The sequence below is a fragment of the Balaenoptera borealis genome (genome assembly GCF_965194805.1).
Source record: "Balaenoptera borealis genome assembly, chromosome: 20".
Classification (NCBI taxonomy): domain Eukaryota; kingdom Metazoa; phylum Chordata; class Mammalia; order Artiodactyla; family Balaenopteridae; genus Balaenoptera; species Balaenoptera borealis.
This window is the reverse complement of record NC_138879.1, coordinates 40,400,879-40,418,071: the sequence shown is the minus strand read 5'-3', so window position 1 is coordinate 40,418,071 and position 17,193 is coordinate 40,400,879. Positions and strand designations below refer to the sequence as shown.

Sequence of the window (17,193 nt, the reverse complement as noted above, 5' to 3'; positions counted from 1 at the left end):
TCCACAGCAAGTGTATCAGAAGAGTGATGGGAGGAGAATGGCTTTGGAGCAGGAATCCTCAAAGTAAGGACCAAAGATTACCCACATCCAAAACAATACTGTGGTGACAAGTCCCTATATTAATCCAATAGGGACTTGTATCTTCCTCTGGTGGGAGTGGGGGTGGAGGTGGGAAGGAGGAGTTGGAACAAATAATAATGGTTAATACTTGCTGAGGAATTAACATGCACCATGTATGTGCTATGTGCCTTACATAAATCATGTTATTGTATCTTTGCAGTTTCCTTATGAGAAAGCTACTATTATAAGCATCCTTATTTTACAGATGAGGAAATTGAGGGGCATGGATTTGATCCCTAGTCAGAGAACTAAGATCCTGCATACTCACGGCCAAAAAAAAAAAAAAAAAGAAAAAGAAAAAAAAAAAAGAAAAAGAAAAAGTTCTTACTTAGGGTCGTACATTAAAGTCAATTGTAGATTTCATTTTTTTTTTTTTTTTAGTAAGTGGGAAATTTAATATCTAATTCGTAAGTTTTATTTTTTTAATTTATTTTAAATGCTATTCTTGTCTGCTTACATTCTTTTAATTTATGTATGTATGTATGTATGTATGGCTTTGTTGGGTCTTCATTTCTGTGCGAGGGCTTTCTCTAGTTGTGGCAAGCGGGGGCCACTCTTCATCGCGGTGCGCGGGCCTCTCACTATCGCGGCCTCTCTTGTTGCGGAGCACAGGCTCCAGACGCGCAGGCTCAGTAATTGTGGCTCACGGGCCGAGTTGCTCCGCGGCATGTGGGATCTTCCCAGACCAGGGCTCGAACCCGTGTGCCCTGCATTGGCAGGCAGACTCTCAACCACTGCGCCACCAGGGAAGCCCTAGATTTCATTTTTAAAAAATGTGATTCTTGGACACCTGCCCTGAATCACCTGGAGACACTTGTTAAAAATTCAGATTCCTGAGTCCCACTCCAGACCTGCTGGATCACTAAATACTAGTTACCAATGTTTAAGAGGAGGGACTTCCCTGGTGGTGCAGTGGTTAAGAATCCGACTGCCAATGCAGGGGACACAGGTTCGAGCCCTGGCCCGGGAAGATCCCACATACCGTGGAGCAACTAAGCCCACGAGCCACAACTACTGAAGCCCGTGGGCCTAGAGCCGGTGTTCCGCAGCAAAGACAAGCAAGCCACCGCAATGAGAAGCCCGTGCACCGCAACAAAGAGTAGCTCCTGTTCTCTGCAACTAGAGAAAGCAGGCGGGCAGCAACGAAGACCCAAGGCAGCCAAAAATAAATAAATAAGTAAATAAATTTGTAAAAAAAAAGTTTAAGAGGAAAATAGCTCTAGGTTTTCTGGGACTCTGGCTCTCTCCTTCTCTCCCTCCCCATCTTGGCTGAGCAGGTTCCTGACCCAACTAGCTGGCAGTCCTCTCCATAGCTCCTCTTCAAAGAGAGCTGCTTCCCTTCCCTCCCTCCTCCTAGACTGGGGCTCAGTTTAGATCCACAGTGCCTCCCAGCCCTCCCAGAGTGGACAGAACTTCTGAGGAACTCATGCCGGGGCCTGCGCAAGTTGCCTGCCCAGGGGAATAGTTGGCCGCTGCCCAGTCATTCGTTCCTCCCTGACAGAAGGCAACAGCTGGCCGTTGAGTCCTCTTCCTGACCAGGACCCCTTGAATCAGTCAGGATGTGTGGACCTGGACAAGGCCCCTCTGGGCCTCAGTTTCTCTCTTCATAATATGAGAAACAATCAGCTTTGTCTCTGCCCCTTCCTTCTCCCCAGGAAATGTGCAGAACACAAAGTAGATGTTATCAGAAGGAATTCTGAGCTCTGGAGAAAAGCACTAATGGAATGATCAACCTCTGAAAACCACAATGATAGGAATAATCAGAGGAATAATGAGGATGTGAGATTAGCTTGGGAGAGCTGAAGAGGAGGCTTTCTCCAGAGATGCGACAACTTTAGCTGTGAAAATCTGGATTATTACTGACCATAACCTCTGTGCATTTTAAGCTGTGATTCAATTTTGGAAGCCCTGACTTTCTAGCAACCACCTCCACCTCTGGAAGAGAGATCTCCTCTTTCCAGAACAGGTGGACGTGGTCTCATCAGCCTGGGTCACATTCACAAGTATACCTCCCTTTCTACCACCCTGTACATACACACCTGCCATGTTCCTAGGGGACTGGAAGAAGCAAGAAATTCGGAGCGACACAGACCATGTTTGAACCTTGCCTTTTTCACACTCTGTTGACCCTTACAAGTCAACTAACCTTTCTGTGTCTGCCATTTAAAATGGGACAATAATAATTCCTGCCTTTTCTACTACCCTGATTTGCTATGGGGAGCAAGCTAGACAATTAATTTCTGTTCAGTCTTGTCAAGTGCTGGGGATTGTGTGTGCAGACATAAGCGACTTGCATGTATTCTTCACATGGGTTTCACACTCAAACGCACTCATATCCACACGACATACACAAGCCTGTCCTGCCCCAGGACAATTGCATGCACACCTACCTCAGCCCAAGCAATGCTTTCTGGCTCAGAGCCGCCCCATCAACCCTAACCCTCATCACAGTTTGCAGGGCGTCAGCCTCTTCTGGTTTGTTTTTTACTCACACCAGGACCCAGGGGACTTGCCAGGAACACAATAAAAGGCTGGCCAATCTGGCCCTGTGCCCCACTTCCCTTCTACATAAAGGCCATCTAACCTCCAGGCATCTGGCCTGAAAGGCCGGGCCAGGACCTGTTCAGCATCTGTGGCTTTGCTTAAAAGACCTGCTAACAGGAAAGTGTCTGGTTCCTTTCCACCCCAAACAGGAAGTGCCTGCCTCTGTCCAGAGGACAGGGCAGCTGGTCACTCACAAGGAACCTCCTCCCGCCCTGCCGCAGCGGAGTCTCAGCTCACCTCCGTGGGAGGCTTGCTCTCTAGGGAGGCTGGAGGTGTGGGGCTCCAGGGACCCCTCTGTGGGGTGGGGGTGGGTGATGAGGGCACCTGGCACAGAGCAGGCCTACAGTGTTCAACAAATACTCACCAAACACTTACTCTGTGCCCCATGGGAGACATAGGGAAGTCCTGGACAAGGTTTTCGAGCTTGAGGAGTTTCTAGACAAGTCATGCCATTTTTTTCATCATTTATTTATTCATTCATTCAAGTCCCCCCCCCCCTTTTTTGGTGCCTACTGTTTCAGGTGCTGTATGAGGCACTGGGGGTTCAGAGATGAATGATGCAACCCAACTACAGAACAAATTGGCCTCTAAGCAGGTAGGCAAGCCTTGAATTATGTGGTCCAATTGTGAGTTCCACAGGATTTTGAAAGAGGCAAAAGATCACTGGGGTCTGGTTTTTACTTTGTTGGGAGTAATAACCTCTCCCTGCCCCCTACAATCTGTTCTCAAGATAGCAGCCAGAGGAATCCTGGTAAAAGAGCTCAGATCCTATTGGCGCTCTGATAAATGGCTCCCTCTGCTGGTTTCCTTTCTCATTCTGAGTAAATTCACAGTCCTTGCGGCGTCCTACAAGGCCCTACGCCAGTGGTGGACGAGTTGGGAAGCCAAACAGGGTGGAGGCAACTCAGAAATGATCAACAGCGAGAAGACTCTACCAACCATAGGCTAGAGGGATGAAGGGAGGGGTAGGGTTATGGAGCCCAAGAGCCAGGGTCACCAAGGGAAACTGGGTCTCTGGAGAAGACAGGTGCTGCCTGAGACACCTCCTGTGGCAGACAGAGGGGGGGTGGGGGAGGAGAAATAACCCTTGATCCTCCCTTTCTTCTACCACCTAATTTCCCACCGAGATGCTCCCTGGCCATTCTAGCTGGAAGCTACCGCCTAAGGGAATCTCTGAAATTGAAACCAGCCTGCAGGGGTCAGCTCCCCAAGTGAGGACCCAAGGAATGGATCAGGGGCCAACAGACCCACTACTAAGACCTTCCCAGATGCATTCTGCTAAAGCTGATGTATGAAAAGTACCTGCTGTCTTCCCTAAATACATAGAGCGAGGGTTAAAGTTTGTGGCAGATAATCATCCTCGCAAAAGCCTGGAAGGCAGGAGGGCACAGGAGTCAATCTGGAGTCAGTTTGTGGTAGAGAAGGACCCTTGGAAAGAAGCCCCAGAACAATGCAGACCTGGGAGGAGTTCTCTGTTTCAAGTTTGGGAAGCCACCGCAATGAGAAGCCGGCAATCGGCAACGAAGAGTAGCCCCCGCTGGCCGCAACTAGAGAAAGCCTGCGTGCAGCAACGAAGACCCAATGCAACCAAAAATAATAGAATAAATAAACTAAAAAAAAAAAAAAAAGAGAAAAAGAGGAAGAAAAACCTAGAAATCGTGTTCCCTGCTCCCCCCACTGGCAATAACCGAATTCTCTCCTGCACATCTCCTCCTCTGGGGTTGCCTTCCTCAATATGTACACTGAATGGCTAAATCGTTTTTAGTCATGAAAGAATTTCTATTACTTTAGCCTTGCTTATTTGGACCTGCCTAGAGAGCTCTGTGACCCTCTACCTCTAGAGCTGAGCTCTCATTTACTGCTAGTATAATGAAGAGAGATGACCTCATGCCTCTTTTTCTGACCTGAAGGCAGTAATTCTGAACTTACCCCTCCACCTCCAGCCCAACCTGCTCTTCCTCCTGTTCCCTATCACAGTGAATGACACCACCACCTGCCCACTTGTCCAGGTGTGAAACTCAGAATTTACCCAGGACTTCTCGCTTCCTTTTTATTATTTTTGGACTTCTCACTTCTTTTCCCACCCAAATTGGTCACCAGATCTTGCCCAGTCTACTACCTAAGTATGTCAGGGATCTTTTCACTTACCTCCATCTCCGCAGCTACAACCCAAGTCCAGGCTACTATGATCCCTCACCAGAATTATTGCATTGGTCACCTAATCGGTCTCCCTGCTTTTAGGCACCTCTTATCTCCAAACATTCTTCATATTGCAGCCCGAAAATGCAAATCTGATATTTCTTTAAAATAATCTGGCAGGAGTTACCCACTCCTTCAATAAAGCACAAACTCTAATGCACTTTACAAGGTCTCAGCTCTTTAGCCCCCTAATTTTCTGGCTTCATCTCCTACCACACTCTCCTCGTGGGTAAACTCCAAACATATTGAATCACTTTTTAAAAAAAATTTATTTTATTTTATTTATTTATTTTTGGCTGTGTTGGGTCTTCGTTTCTGTGCGAGGGCTTTCTCCAGTTGGGGCAAGCGGGGGCCACTCTTCATCGCGGTGCGCGGGCCTCTCACTGTCGCGGCCTCTCGTTGCAGAGCACAGGCTCCAGACGCGCAGCGCAGGCTCAGTAGTTGTGGCGCACGGGCTTAGTTGCTCCGCGGCATGTGGGATCTTCCCGGACCAGGGCTCGAACCCGTGTCCCCTGCATCGGCAGGCAGACTCTCAACCACTGCGCCACCAGGAAAGCCCTGAATCACTTTTTAAAAAAAAACTATTTGTTTATTTGGTTGGGCCGGGTCTTAGTTGCCCGCATGCAGCATCTTCGTTGCCACGTGTTTAGTTGCGGCATGCAGGATCTAATTTCCTGACCAGGGATCGAACCCAGGCCCCCCGCATTGGGAGCGCGGAGTCTGAACCGCTGGACGACCGCGGAAGCCCCAAATCATCAAAAACACTTTTCCCCACTTAAGAAGTGGTCAGCTTCAGCACATCACCTATGGTTTGTCTCAGATGTCACGTCGCCCTTGGGGAAAATGTCCTTGTGTGCTCTCTGAGCTTTGATAGCCTCACCTCAGACTCGAGAGCTCGAGCCCCCTGTAGGCAGGGCAACAGAATAGTTAGACCCACAGGCAGTGGTGCCAGGTTACCAGGATTCCAATTCCACATTGGCCATTTACCAGTAGTGCGACCCAGGGCAAGTGAATTCTGCCTTCTCGTCTGTAACGTGGGAATAGTATTTCATCAGTCTGTTGTGAGAATTAAACGAGATGATGCAAGGTGCCTGACGATTAGAATTAGCTATTATCCTAGCACCGAAAACTAGAGCTCGACCCCCTACCCTGATGCATCCTTAGGGTCCGGTTTGTGTGTGATTTCGTTTTAAGGCACACGTTTGTTCCAGTATCACCTTGTAGTCTATCTGTTACTCGGCAAGTTAGTTACAACAAACCGGGAGGCGACTTGGTCCCGGAGTTCGTCACGACTTTCCGGCCCGGAGCTCAGCAACTCCCAACGCCCCCAGGTGGCTCAAGCCTTCTGCAGCCCAAGCGGAGCGAACTAGGACATACCGTTCGAAATTTCCTTTTCTAACCATATAACCTGCGTTTATAAGGCCTCTCTTCTTTCGCTTCCTAACCTCGAATTCTATTAGATCCAATGAAGTGAAAAATAGGACTGTAATCAGGACGTACCGGGTAGGTTCAGTCCCCTCCCCCATGCCGATCACGGCAGTGGTACGGCCTCTCCACAATTCCCTCTCAATAATGGTACCGTCCGCGGAGGGGGGAACGGGGATTCTGAAGTCCTCTGGTTTCTGGTCTAGCACAGAGCCACCCCTCGAGCCGTGGCGTTGTGGTACCGCCCGCTGCCCTCTGATTGGCTGCCGAAGTCCCGCATTCGGGGCCAGCTCGCCGCGCCGCCCTCAGTACGGCTCCGGCCGCAGCGCCGCTTGGCTCTGGTATTCCTTGTTCTCGGCGGGTTGTGGGGGCTCTGCGCCGCGGCCGTTAGTCATGTCGGGTAGGTGACTCCCTCAGCGAGCAGCGGCAGCGGCGAGAAGGGGCCCGGCGGGGTTGGGCCGTCTTCCCGCCCATCGGAGGGCCCCGCGGGAAAGTCTCCGGCCCTGAGGGAGGCTGGGGTGGGGGGGGTGGGGAGGGCGGACGCTGCCGCCGCCATGTTGGACTGGAGGGACGCACGCTCCCAACGCTCTCCGTCTGCAAATCCCGGCGGGAGCTCCTCGAGCCCCCTCCCTCTTGGCCCTGTCCTTGGAACCCGAGGCGACGTGCTGCTCCCGGGGGAGGGTGTGTGAATCGGGGGGCGGAGGCCGCTACGCCATCGCAGGGGCGGGGGGAGCCCGTGATTAGAGCATCGGCCGGAGAGAATCGGTGCTTCTGGTTCTCCGCTCCGCCTCAGATCTTTCAGCGAGGCCTCCGGCCAGTCATCTCGCCGCCTCGTCCCTCAGTTTCCCCATCCGTGACGTGGAGCTGGGCCTTCCTGACTCACCCATTCATCAGGTGGGGGCCTTGACGCTCTGGGAGCCCTTTTAAACGACGTAGCCTGACACGAAATCCTACATACATGTCGTCATTCCCTCCGCACCAGCTTCCCGGATTCGAGATGGGGGTGCTTGCGTATAATTCCTCTTCACCCTTCTCTGTCATCTTCACCTCTTCAGTTGTTTATCTCCTGCACGAGCTTGAAAGTGAGCCCTATCTATTATTGATGGGCTCTTATAGGTCCCTGTGGCATTTACTTTGAAACATACAGACCAAAGGAAAGGCAGTCTTCCATCAAGCACTTAAATTGACAGAGGCACCCCCGTTGTGTGGAAGAGAAAAAGAGGCCTTGGTCTTATCAGGACAGCCCGTTTAGATCTTGCGAAAGCAGAATATAAAGTCCGGGACGTGGGTCTGCTCTTGATTTAGCAGTCCAAGCTGCCACACAAAGCCCTCTGTTGTTAGGCACATCTCAGGCTGCAAAGAAAGACCCGGCTCTCCACTTGCTAGGCACCCATCATGAGAATTACATGTTACTTTTCAGGTGGAAAAGCAGAACACGTCCCGGAAAGCCCTATGGTTGGGGTGAAAATGACTGCTGGCAGAGTATTTTACATTTTTTTAAGGGAGAACCTGTTGATATTAAAAAAACAAAAACACAACCACTCCCCCGCCCCCCCACCCAAGTAATCCAGTTTTGCAGAAGAGTGGAAATATGTGACAAAAAGGAAAGCAGCAGGCTGAGAGGAGACCAAATTAGCAAGAATGGTTGGACAGGGGAATGATAAACATTCTTTAGATTAACATTGATGTTAAGCCAGAAGGTTGATCTTTAAGGGGAAGGGGCATCTATCTGATGTAAGAGGCTGTTAATTGCACAGAATTTGTCTCTTTAATTCTCGCTCAAGCAAGAAATAATTTCTTACCCCAAAGGTGACATTGGTACATATTTTACCAGGTGCATAATTTGGAGTGAAGTCTGGTAAAGCTCCATAGAAGTACACTCAGGAGGGTGTGTAACCCATCCGTGATGTAAAAAAATTTTTTTAAAGATTCTCCTACCTTCATGCAGAAATTTACCATTTCAGTGGATACAGTGCTCATTAAAAACCATTGACCTGTCTCGATTTTTGACATAATGATTGGTTTAAAGCAATGGCTTATTTTTGTAGGACTGGGTAGCTTTTATGGAAAGTTATATTTTAGAGGTGTACCGTTTGTAAAATCCAGGATTTTCAGTGAGTCATAATAGTGTGTGAGCTGGGTCATCCATTATCACTGGTCTTCAAAATTACCAAGACAGCACTTACTTGTCATTTTGTAATTTGAGTTTTTTTTAACATCAAAATTGGCTTTCATGTCAAAAAGAACTATCTAATAATTGCTTGTTTCTACATTAAGTCAATTAGAGTTAGAATCTTTTAAGTTCTACTTAGTGTTGTTATATACTCTTTGTACATTTTGTAATTTGTGTATAAAAATAATACTTTCGACTTTGTATAAAAATAGGAATAATGCTTTTGACTTGTTTTTGATGAATGTTTAAGTGAATAAATTTAACAGAGCAGACTCTCCTCTAAACAACTAATGGCATTAAGTTTAGTTAAGTCCTTTAAACATTCCAAACTAGTAAATTTAACTTATCAAATTGACTCAGCCACTACAGGTGCCTGACAGGACGGACTTATAAGCCTAATAAACTAAATGCTTACATAATAAATAAATCAGAGTTGTAAATATTGTGAGTCAGACTCTCAGACAAATGTGAATTATCTGACACCTTTGAAGTTAAAATCAAATCTAATATCAGTTATACATATAAAAATTACGAAGTCAAGAAACTTCTTTTGGCACTATGGCAGACTAAGATAACTTGTAAATCCTCTGTCTACGAATAACTAAAAATGCAAGAACTTACATAAAACAAAGGGTGAGCCCCTGCTGCCAGAAATGAAGTAGAAGCCAGCATGGTAGTCATAGAGGAGGGTGTAGGTCTCATTATTCAGAGACTTGGAGTTTATTGCCCAAATAACTAAGGACAGGAGATGCAGCCTTGAGACCATTAGAGCCATGTAATGGGAACCCTTACATAAAACCTAGATGTTTGAAGGACTGTATTTTCAGTGAAAGAATGAACTAGAAAAACCTTTGTACCAGCATAGGAGATAACAAGGAAGCCTGGGCCTTGAGTGAGGGAAAAAAGTTTTTTCCTGAGAATTTGTAACCTGGGACCTGTGCTTCATACAGTTTCGGTGTACATTTAGACTAGTTATGAGGTCCAGGAAACTTCAGGCCAAGAAATTTAACATAAAAATTGGTTCTAGACTGACAGTAACCTTGGGGTTCCTAGTAAAAACAAACAAAAAACCTTTTCTGAGGAAATTTCAGAGCCTAGGTCACGAGGAATCTTACAGAAAAAACAAGCCTTGTAGAACATAAGTTCACAGTAAAACATTGCAGAATTCTGGAAAACAATTCGCCAAAATGAGAGTGACAAATGACATTTGAATCCCTAATAGTCTGAAAGCGAGTATTAATGTGTTTAAAATTATTAGAAACCTAAAAGAAGGAATCAACCCTAAGACCAAGACGTGGAAAATGGTTACGTAGATTTGAAAAAGAACCAAGTGTAACTTCTAGAAATGGAAAAAGTGGCTAAGTTGAATTGCAGATAGACCTAGCAGAAGAAATAATTAGTGAGGTAGAAAGTAGATATAATTACCCAGGATTCAGTTCAGAAGGATAGAGATGAAAATTGAAATTTTAAGAAGCATAGGAAATAGATTGTGAAGCCCTGTCATACATCTAATATGAGTTCGAGAAGGAGTAAATGGTGAAGAATTAATAGATAGTTGAGAGTTTTCCAAAATTGATGGATCAAGAAGCAGTAGTCTCAAACATGAGACATAATCCATTCGTACCTAGATACATAAATGTGAAACTGCAGATTATGAAATACCAGTGACAAACCTATCAGAGGAAATAGAGAAAAGGTAAGATTGGTAGACTTCTTAAAAGTTTTAAGAAGCCACTAAATGATCTTTGGAATTTAGAGGAAAAATAACGTTTGACCTTGACTTTTTTACGCAAATAAAAGACTAAGAATACCACTTTTCAGGCCTTTGCTGAAAGAACTAATAAAAGAAATCCGAAAGGGAGGAGTAGGATGCAAAAAGATACAGAGGAAGCAAATGCAGTAGATAAAAAGTATTGACTGTATGGAATCTAGAGTTTTAAAGTGGAAGCAAAAGATAACGGAAAGAAAAAGTGGAAGCAAAGTAATAGGTGAAGACTGTGATTGGCATTATAGCATTAAAATCCTTGTGTGCTAGTGGAGGTCGAAGATCATTTTGAACTTTATCAAGAATGCATGTTAAGAATTGAACATACTCTTTAAATCATGAATAATAACTTATTAAAAGGACAGAATTTGAATGTCTAACTTCCAAAGCAGTAGAGGGGGAAAGGGAGTAAGGAAAATCCAATAGAAGGAAGTTAAGGAGTTGAAAAAAAAAGACCGTGGTAAGTAGAGAGTCTAGTATAGGCTGGTAGGAATAAATAAAAAGTAACAATAATAAAAATATGAAAACATCAGTTGAAAGACAAAGATTTTCACATTGGGAAAAATTGATGTGGATGTATGCTCTCAAAAATGACATACCTAAAACATCAGAATAAGAAGTGTTAAAAGTATAGAGATAGAAAAATATTAATCAGGCAAACATCAACCAAAAGGAAGATTGTTTAGTTACATTACCAGTCAAAATAAAGTTTGGACATTTTTAATGATAGTCTTCATGTAATGTTAAAAGGAAATTCAAAAAAAAAAAAAAGGACATTCACCAGGAAGCTGTAAATCTGTACTTTTATGTGCTTTAACAATATGGCCTCAAAATGTAGAAAGCAAAAAAACTCAGTAAAAGAAATTGACAAATACAGAGTCAAACAGGGAATTAAAAAAAATTTAAACATACTTCTCTGTGTAATTAATAGATCAGGTAGACCGAACATGAGTAAGAATATGAATGATAGAACTAACAAGCATCATCTTACAGATTTACAGAATTCTTTCAACATTTAGATAATACAGTTCTTTTCAAGCACATAGGAGACATTTATGCAAGTGGAAGTGTTTACCAAGGGGAAAAGCGAAAAACACCAAATCCTAACAAATACATGGAATAGTACAGAAAATACCTTTTCTGGCTGCAATGGAATAAGAAGACAAAACCACAAAGAGTATCAAAACCCTATACACTTGGAAATAAAAGTGCCTCTAAATAATTCATGGGCCCAGATACAAGGCTCAAGTGTCAAGTACTCATAATGAGCAGTTGTTTAAAATGCCATAAATCACATTTATAAACTGATTTTCTCTGGTGAATGTAAAACATCTACTTTCACTAAGAGCTGGACTTGTTGGTCAATACGCTTATTTTTATATTCTAGAGTTTTAAAGTCAGCCAGCTAAAGAAGTCAGATTTACAGTTTCAGAGAGCTGAGGTGACTGGGTTAAGAGCTCTGATACTTATTAGATTTAAGCCAGGGTCATATGACATATGTGCTGTGTACTTCTATAATTTTTGCCTGAGCCAAAGTACAATAAGGTCTCGGACTCCACTCTGTCACTGGGAGAACCCATGTCCGTGCCTTGGGATATAATTTAACTTAAAGCTTCATGCATCTCCAGTGTATGTATATTTGTTTTACTCATACACCCCCTCCTCCCACTGTAATCCTTTTTAGTTTCTCAATTGGTTGAAACTAACTTCCTTTGCCATTTGATAGATGCATCTAATCTCTTTATGATCCAGTTAGATTCTGTATCCTTTTCATATTTTTCTTATTTGGTTAGTTACAAATCTAGTCATATTATTATGGGCAGTGATGCACAATTTTATTTTTCATCTCAGGTAGCCTTATGTCCACATTCATAAAAGAAGTAGTTTGTGTCAGGATTTCATTCAATATTTTAGTAGTTAAGGATTAAAAAAATTCTTGTTCAGTCTGATTGGAGATCTCTACTGTAGAAAAGTGGCAAATTTGATGCCACCCACTTATACAGCCAGTGACAGTGTTTTCATATTGTAGCTTTATATGAATTGAATGAAAAAGTCATTGATGTGATTTGATATTTGTCGGGTTTTCAGAACTGTTCAACAACAAATGGTTTTATTCAGATTAGATAAGGTTGGGCCTAATAGCAGTTGAAGACTATCAGTCATATTTTTGCAGTTGAAAGAGTATTTCATATGATATTCTTCTCTTACTCATCATTAATAAAATTAGGTCACTCATTTGAGGAGAAGCCTAAAGGGTAGAGCCTCTTCAAAAATTTTTGGAATAAACGACATTTTAAAGTATTGAGAAAAGTTCACAGTTCAAATTATTATTATTATTATTTTTTTGACATATATTACTCAACTCATGCCTTCCTTGGTAGTTTTTATTGCCAACAAGGAAGCTAGAGGTAAGTATTGCTGAGTCGGTATATACCAAGTGGCTTAGCTGCTTTTACCAAGTCTTTGGACATCTTTTTGTTGCTGCTGACAGCCAAAGCAATCCAATCCAATACAAGGGAATGGTGTATATGTTAGGCTGGCAAGGATATGAAGTAAATGTAATCCTGGGGATTTATCTTAAGAGTGTGTATTTTCCCCTTTTTGATCTTGATTAGTTTTTTAACAGATGTCTTTTTGTATATAAAGATAATACAGCTTGAGCTTTTGAGTTTTTGTTAAAAGGATGGGTTTTTCACTGACTTTCTCATTTGTTCACTTGGTTTTTGTGACCATCAGGACATGTTTGTAGAGTAGTTGTTTTCAAAGCTGTAGTTACTGTAAATAGCTAATACTATTGGCACAGATTTTTCCTTGCACTGTATTTTTAACTTCTAGTTTTTCTTTGTGTAGTTAATTTTTATGATATTTTCTTATCACATTGCATCTGTAAGAGCTAAAGTCAGTCTTTGAGGGAAGCCTAATTTTAAATAAGATTAAAAATTCTTTTTATGTGTTTTAGATTCTGGAAGTTACGGTCAGTCTGGGGGTGAGCAGCAAAGGTAAAGTATACGTACATTTCAATAATACCATGAACGAGTAGAACTGAGAAAAAAAGATAAATGTAGTCAGGCTTTCCTCTTGAGATTTGATATCTTGATGTCTTAAAAGAGTTAAATCTTAGCTTGTGAAGGGGAAAGAGTCAGCCTATGTACATAGGTGCTGCAAGATATTTTTCTTTTTTTAAAAGGCTGTTTGAATCAGTAAATATAGGTGCCCCCTAGAGATTAAAACAAATCTCATAGGTATTATAAAGATTGTTTTCCTTAAGAAATTATTTAGAAGAAACAATTATTAAAAGGATTTAAGTATTTGAACTATAACAGCTTAGAAAAAGCATTTAATTTTTTTGATTGTATATAATATGCTAAATGTGTTTTTTCTGGAGTGGATTTTCTTGAAGCACTATGATAGAAGTGTTTAGCATTTTAAAAATCATCCTCACCATGCTCACAATAAACAGAAAAGTCAGTTTTTATGTGAATGTATACATGCAGTAGGATTCTCTTGCTTACCAGAAATACAGCCTTCACTTGTACTATAAGTGTTTTGCAGCTCAGTGTGAGATATTCGGAAGAGCATCTCAGATACCTTCTGTCATCAAGTTTTAAGCTTCATGGAAACAAAACTGATTTGATTTTTTTATTCTCATGGGGTAGACCCTCATAGTAGGCAACTAGCAAATGTTTATTCAATGAAATATGTTTTATAAAGTTAAGAAATTCTGTTAGCACTTGATAGCTCTAAAATAGTAAGATTTTTTTGGCATATGTTTTATTTTTCTTTGGTATATATTCAGAAAGTTTGTTTCTGACTTGTTAAAGCTTATATGCGCTAAAATTAAAGAAAGTTCAACTCTGAGAAAGCTGTGTGTATTGATTCATTCAGTCAACAAACTATACCATCCTATGCTATGACACTGGGGATACAATATTCTTTCGTTCTATGATAGTATTCTGAAGATATACATGCCTCTCATTAGTGAGGCACTAAAAATTGGACGTTTAGTGCCACACTGTGCCTTTTCTAGGATGTTAGAGGCAAATTTAAGGCAAATGGTAGGAAGAAATTAATCTGTCAAAGCGCAGCTAAATTGATTAAAGCTCTAACTTAAAGAGTCATTATTTTTCTGCTTCAGATATTTATTATGGGTTTTGCTACCGTGTAGTCACTCCCCTCCACCCCCAGCCTCCCACCCATCCAAGCATAATTCTCTTGGAATTTTCTAGCTCTGGTGAAGTTTTGTTTATTTGTGGGAGATTGTCGAAGCAAAACTTCTGGTGTGTGTTTGGCATTTAAGAGGTCTGGGAATGATTTCATTTGTGTCTTTGACAGTCTTTGGTTATCACCTTTCAATTTAGACTCGAAGAGGTAGGTAGATCGACAGTTTCTCAGGAAAGAAGCTTGTCTTTGAGTTGAAAGTTGAAAATGAAGATAGGGTTAATTTAAGCTTTTAAATTCTAGCACATTTCTTTCAAGTAGTACACTTTTCTTTTACAGTTATTCTTCCTATGGGAATCAAGGCAGCCAAGGTTATGGACAATCACCACAAGTAGGTTAAATATAAATTGAGTTCTTTATAAATAGTTTTAATCTTAAATATGCAATGAAACTTGTATTTGCCTAAATTTCAGAGCTATTCTGGCTATGGGCAAACTACTGATTCTTCATATGGGCAGAACTATGGCGGCTACTCCAGTTACGGACAAAGCCAGTCAGGTTGGACTGATTTGTTAAATTTGCTGTTTTAGAAATTTAAAATCAGAACCTTTCCTAAATGGTATATCCATTCAATCTTTAGGTTATTCACAGTCCTATGGTGGTTATGAGAGTCAAAAGCAGAGCTCATATGGCCAGCAATCTTACAATAACCAGGCACAGCAAAACATGGAATCATCAGGAGGGTAAGGAAACAGTAAAAGTACTGAGGTGTTGGGAAGTGGAAATAACACTTTGGGTATTAAACAGTTTTCACTAACAAAGTCCTAGCTTTAAACTTTTATTTTTTTTTTCCAGAAAAGTGTTGATGGTGTATGAATTTCACAGTTTTGTGTTATAAAGAATGTGGAAGTTGTCAATATTGATATTTGATTCTTATGATGTGTTATTTGTACAGTTAGTTTAGCTGTAAATGAATGCACATGATTTAAATGTTAAAAAGTAAAATTTGGACCTCTGCTTTATACCTGAGATGAAATAAAAACCTGCCTATAAAAGGAGACTTACCAATGCTTACTTTTTATTTCCATTTTATTTTTTAACCATTTTAATGTATTTAATGTCCTTCTCAGGGACAAAAATATTAAAGAAAAAAGTGCCAAAATCTATGCACGTATTTCAAATACCCTAAAAAATGTTTTAATTGTTAATATAGTTAGGTGAATATTAGCAATTTTACAGGTATTATATATTTTTTTTAGAATTTTCTGATTTGAGGAGCCTGTACTTATTAATTTTAGTAATAGCAACTTACTTTTTACTGTGCTTTACAAAGTACACACGTAGGGAATACTATCCAGAAAGCGTGTTACATTAGAAGGCTCTTCAAGCCTGGTTAGTTTTAAATTTAAGGAGAATCTTTTCATAAGGATGCATTTTTGGTAATGTGACTTATAAATGTGGACCAAAGAGAAATGTTAGATTTGGTGTAACAGTCATTCTAAAGTGAAGGTCTAGGGTTCTGACCTTTGTGATGTGCTTTGGGTAGGGAGTCGGGGAACCGATCTTTATTAGATTGTTTTGATCATTTGATGCAGAATAAGATGTGACTATTAAGTTGTGAGGCCATTTTTGTCCCCCCCGCTTCTCTTTGAGTAAACATTAGAACTCAAATCCAATTAAGTGTTTCTTTCAACATTCCCATCCTGAGAGCAGGTAATTAATAGTCATATTTCTCAGAACATACTTAGAATTTTCTTTTTGAATTGCAAGAGAAAATAAAGCAGTCTCATTTGGTAGTTAGACTTTGTTTCAGTTAAAAAATGGCATCACAAAGCAAGTTCCTTCCTCTTACTCAGCAGATTAAAAGTTTGAATGATTTATTGCTATTTTCTAAAATTTACTATTATTGAATATGCTTAGAAGAATGTACTAAAGATAAGGTTCTAAAGATAAGAAAATAGTCCCCAAAATATTATTAAATAATACTGTTGTTAAAACTGAGATAGAGCCTTTTAGTGTAACTATTAAAAGGAGTCAGCACTTGCTGTATCATGTTTGTTAAAGAGTCAGACATATTACCGTACTTCATGTCGTCTTTAATTTTTTTTTAATTCAAGGAGATGATAAAAACCATAGTGATTTTCTTGCTTCTCTACAGTTTTCAAAGGTGTGTGTGTTTTTTCTCATAATGTGACACCTCTTCAGTGATAGTAGAACTGTTGTTTGAAAGTCATTCCATTGGTGATAAGATTCTGTAGATAAAAGAGCTAAATGATTCCTACCAGAAAAGGGTAGTAAATGTGGATGAGGTCTAGCTGGGCAGGCCTCTTATAGCGACCAGTCTCAGTCAGCCTGCTGCAGTAACAGTCCTTCTGTAAAATCGCTCAAGTTCTTGATTTCTGTTTAGCCAAGGTGGAAGAGCGCCTTCATATGACCAGTCAGACTATGGTCAACAAGATTCATATGACCAGCAGTCAGGCTATGATCAACATCATGGCTCTTATGCCGAGCAGTCAAATTATGATCAGCAGCATGATTCCTATAATCAAAACCAGCAGTCCTACCATTCACAAAGGGAAAATTACAGCCACCACACACAAGGTAAGATATGCTGACCTCTATTATTTTTCCTTTTTTCCCTTCATAGAATTGTGTATTGAATTTTGTATTAAAAGACCCACAGAGGATTTCAACTGTTTGTAAGAATTCAGAGTGACCCTGAACATATGTTCTGTCTCATGTCCATCAAAACTAGTTTATTAGATTGATATTTCTGAACTTCTTGGAGACTCCAGATGGTCACCTGATT

General features: G+C 41.4%; 2 protein-coding genes across 3 annotated transcripts in view; one reads left to right on the top strand and one right to left on the bottom strand.

Annotated features, from left to right (window-relative positions):
* The window catches only part of HEATR9 (HEAT repeat containing 9), a 324,842-nt gene that overhangs the window by 265,147 nt on the left and 42,502 nt on the right, over positions 1-17,193 (bottom strand). The gene's annotated exons all lie outside the window — the stretch shown is intronic.
* Positions 6,541-17,193, top strand: part of TAF15 (TATA-box binding protein associated factor 15) — a 30,121-nt gene continuing 19,468 nt past the window's right edge. The window contains exons 1-6 of one of the 2 annotated variants that reach the window (XM_082373947.1): positions 6,541-6,688; positions 13,186-13,225; positions 14,724-14,775; positions 14,858-14,942; positions 15,025-15,127; positions 16,792-16,985. In XM_082373947.1, coding sequence (XP_082230073.1) covers positions 6,682-6,688; positions 13,186-13,225; positions 14,724-14,775; positions 14,858-14,942; positions 15,025-15,127; positions 16,792-16,985 — 481 coding nt within the window. In that variant the 5' untranslated portion in view covers positions 6,541-6,681. Of the gene's footprint in view, positions 6,689-7,207; positions 7,371-13,185; positions 13,226-14,723; positions 14,776-14,857; positions 14,943-15,024; positions 15,128-16,791; positions 16,986-17,193 lie in introns of those variants that run through there. The other variant, XM_082373948.1, reaches the window with a different exon arrangement.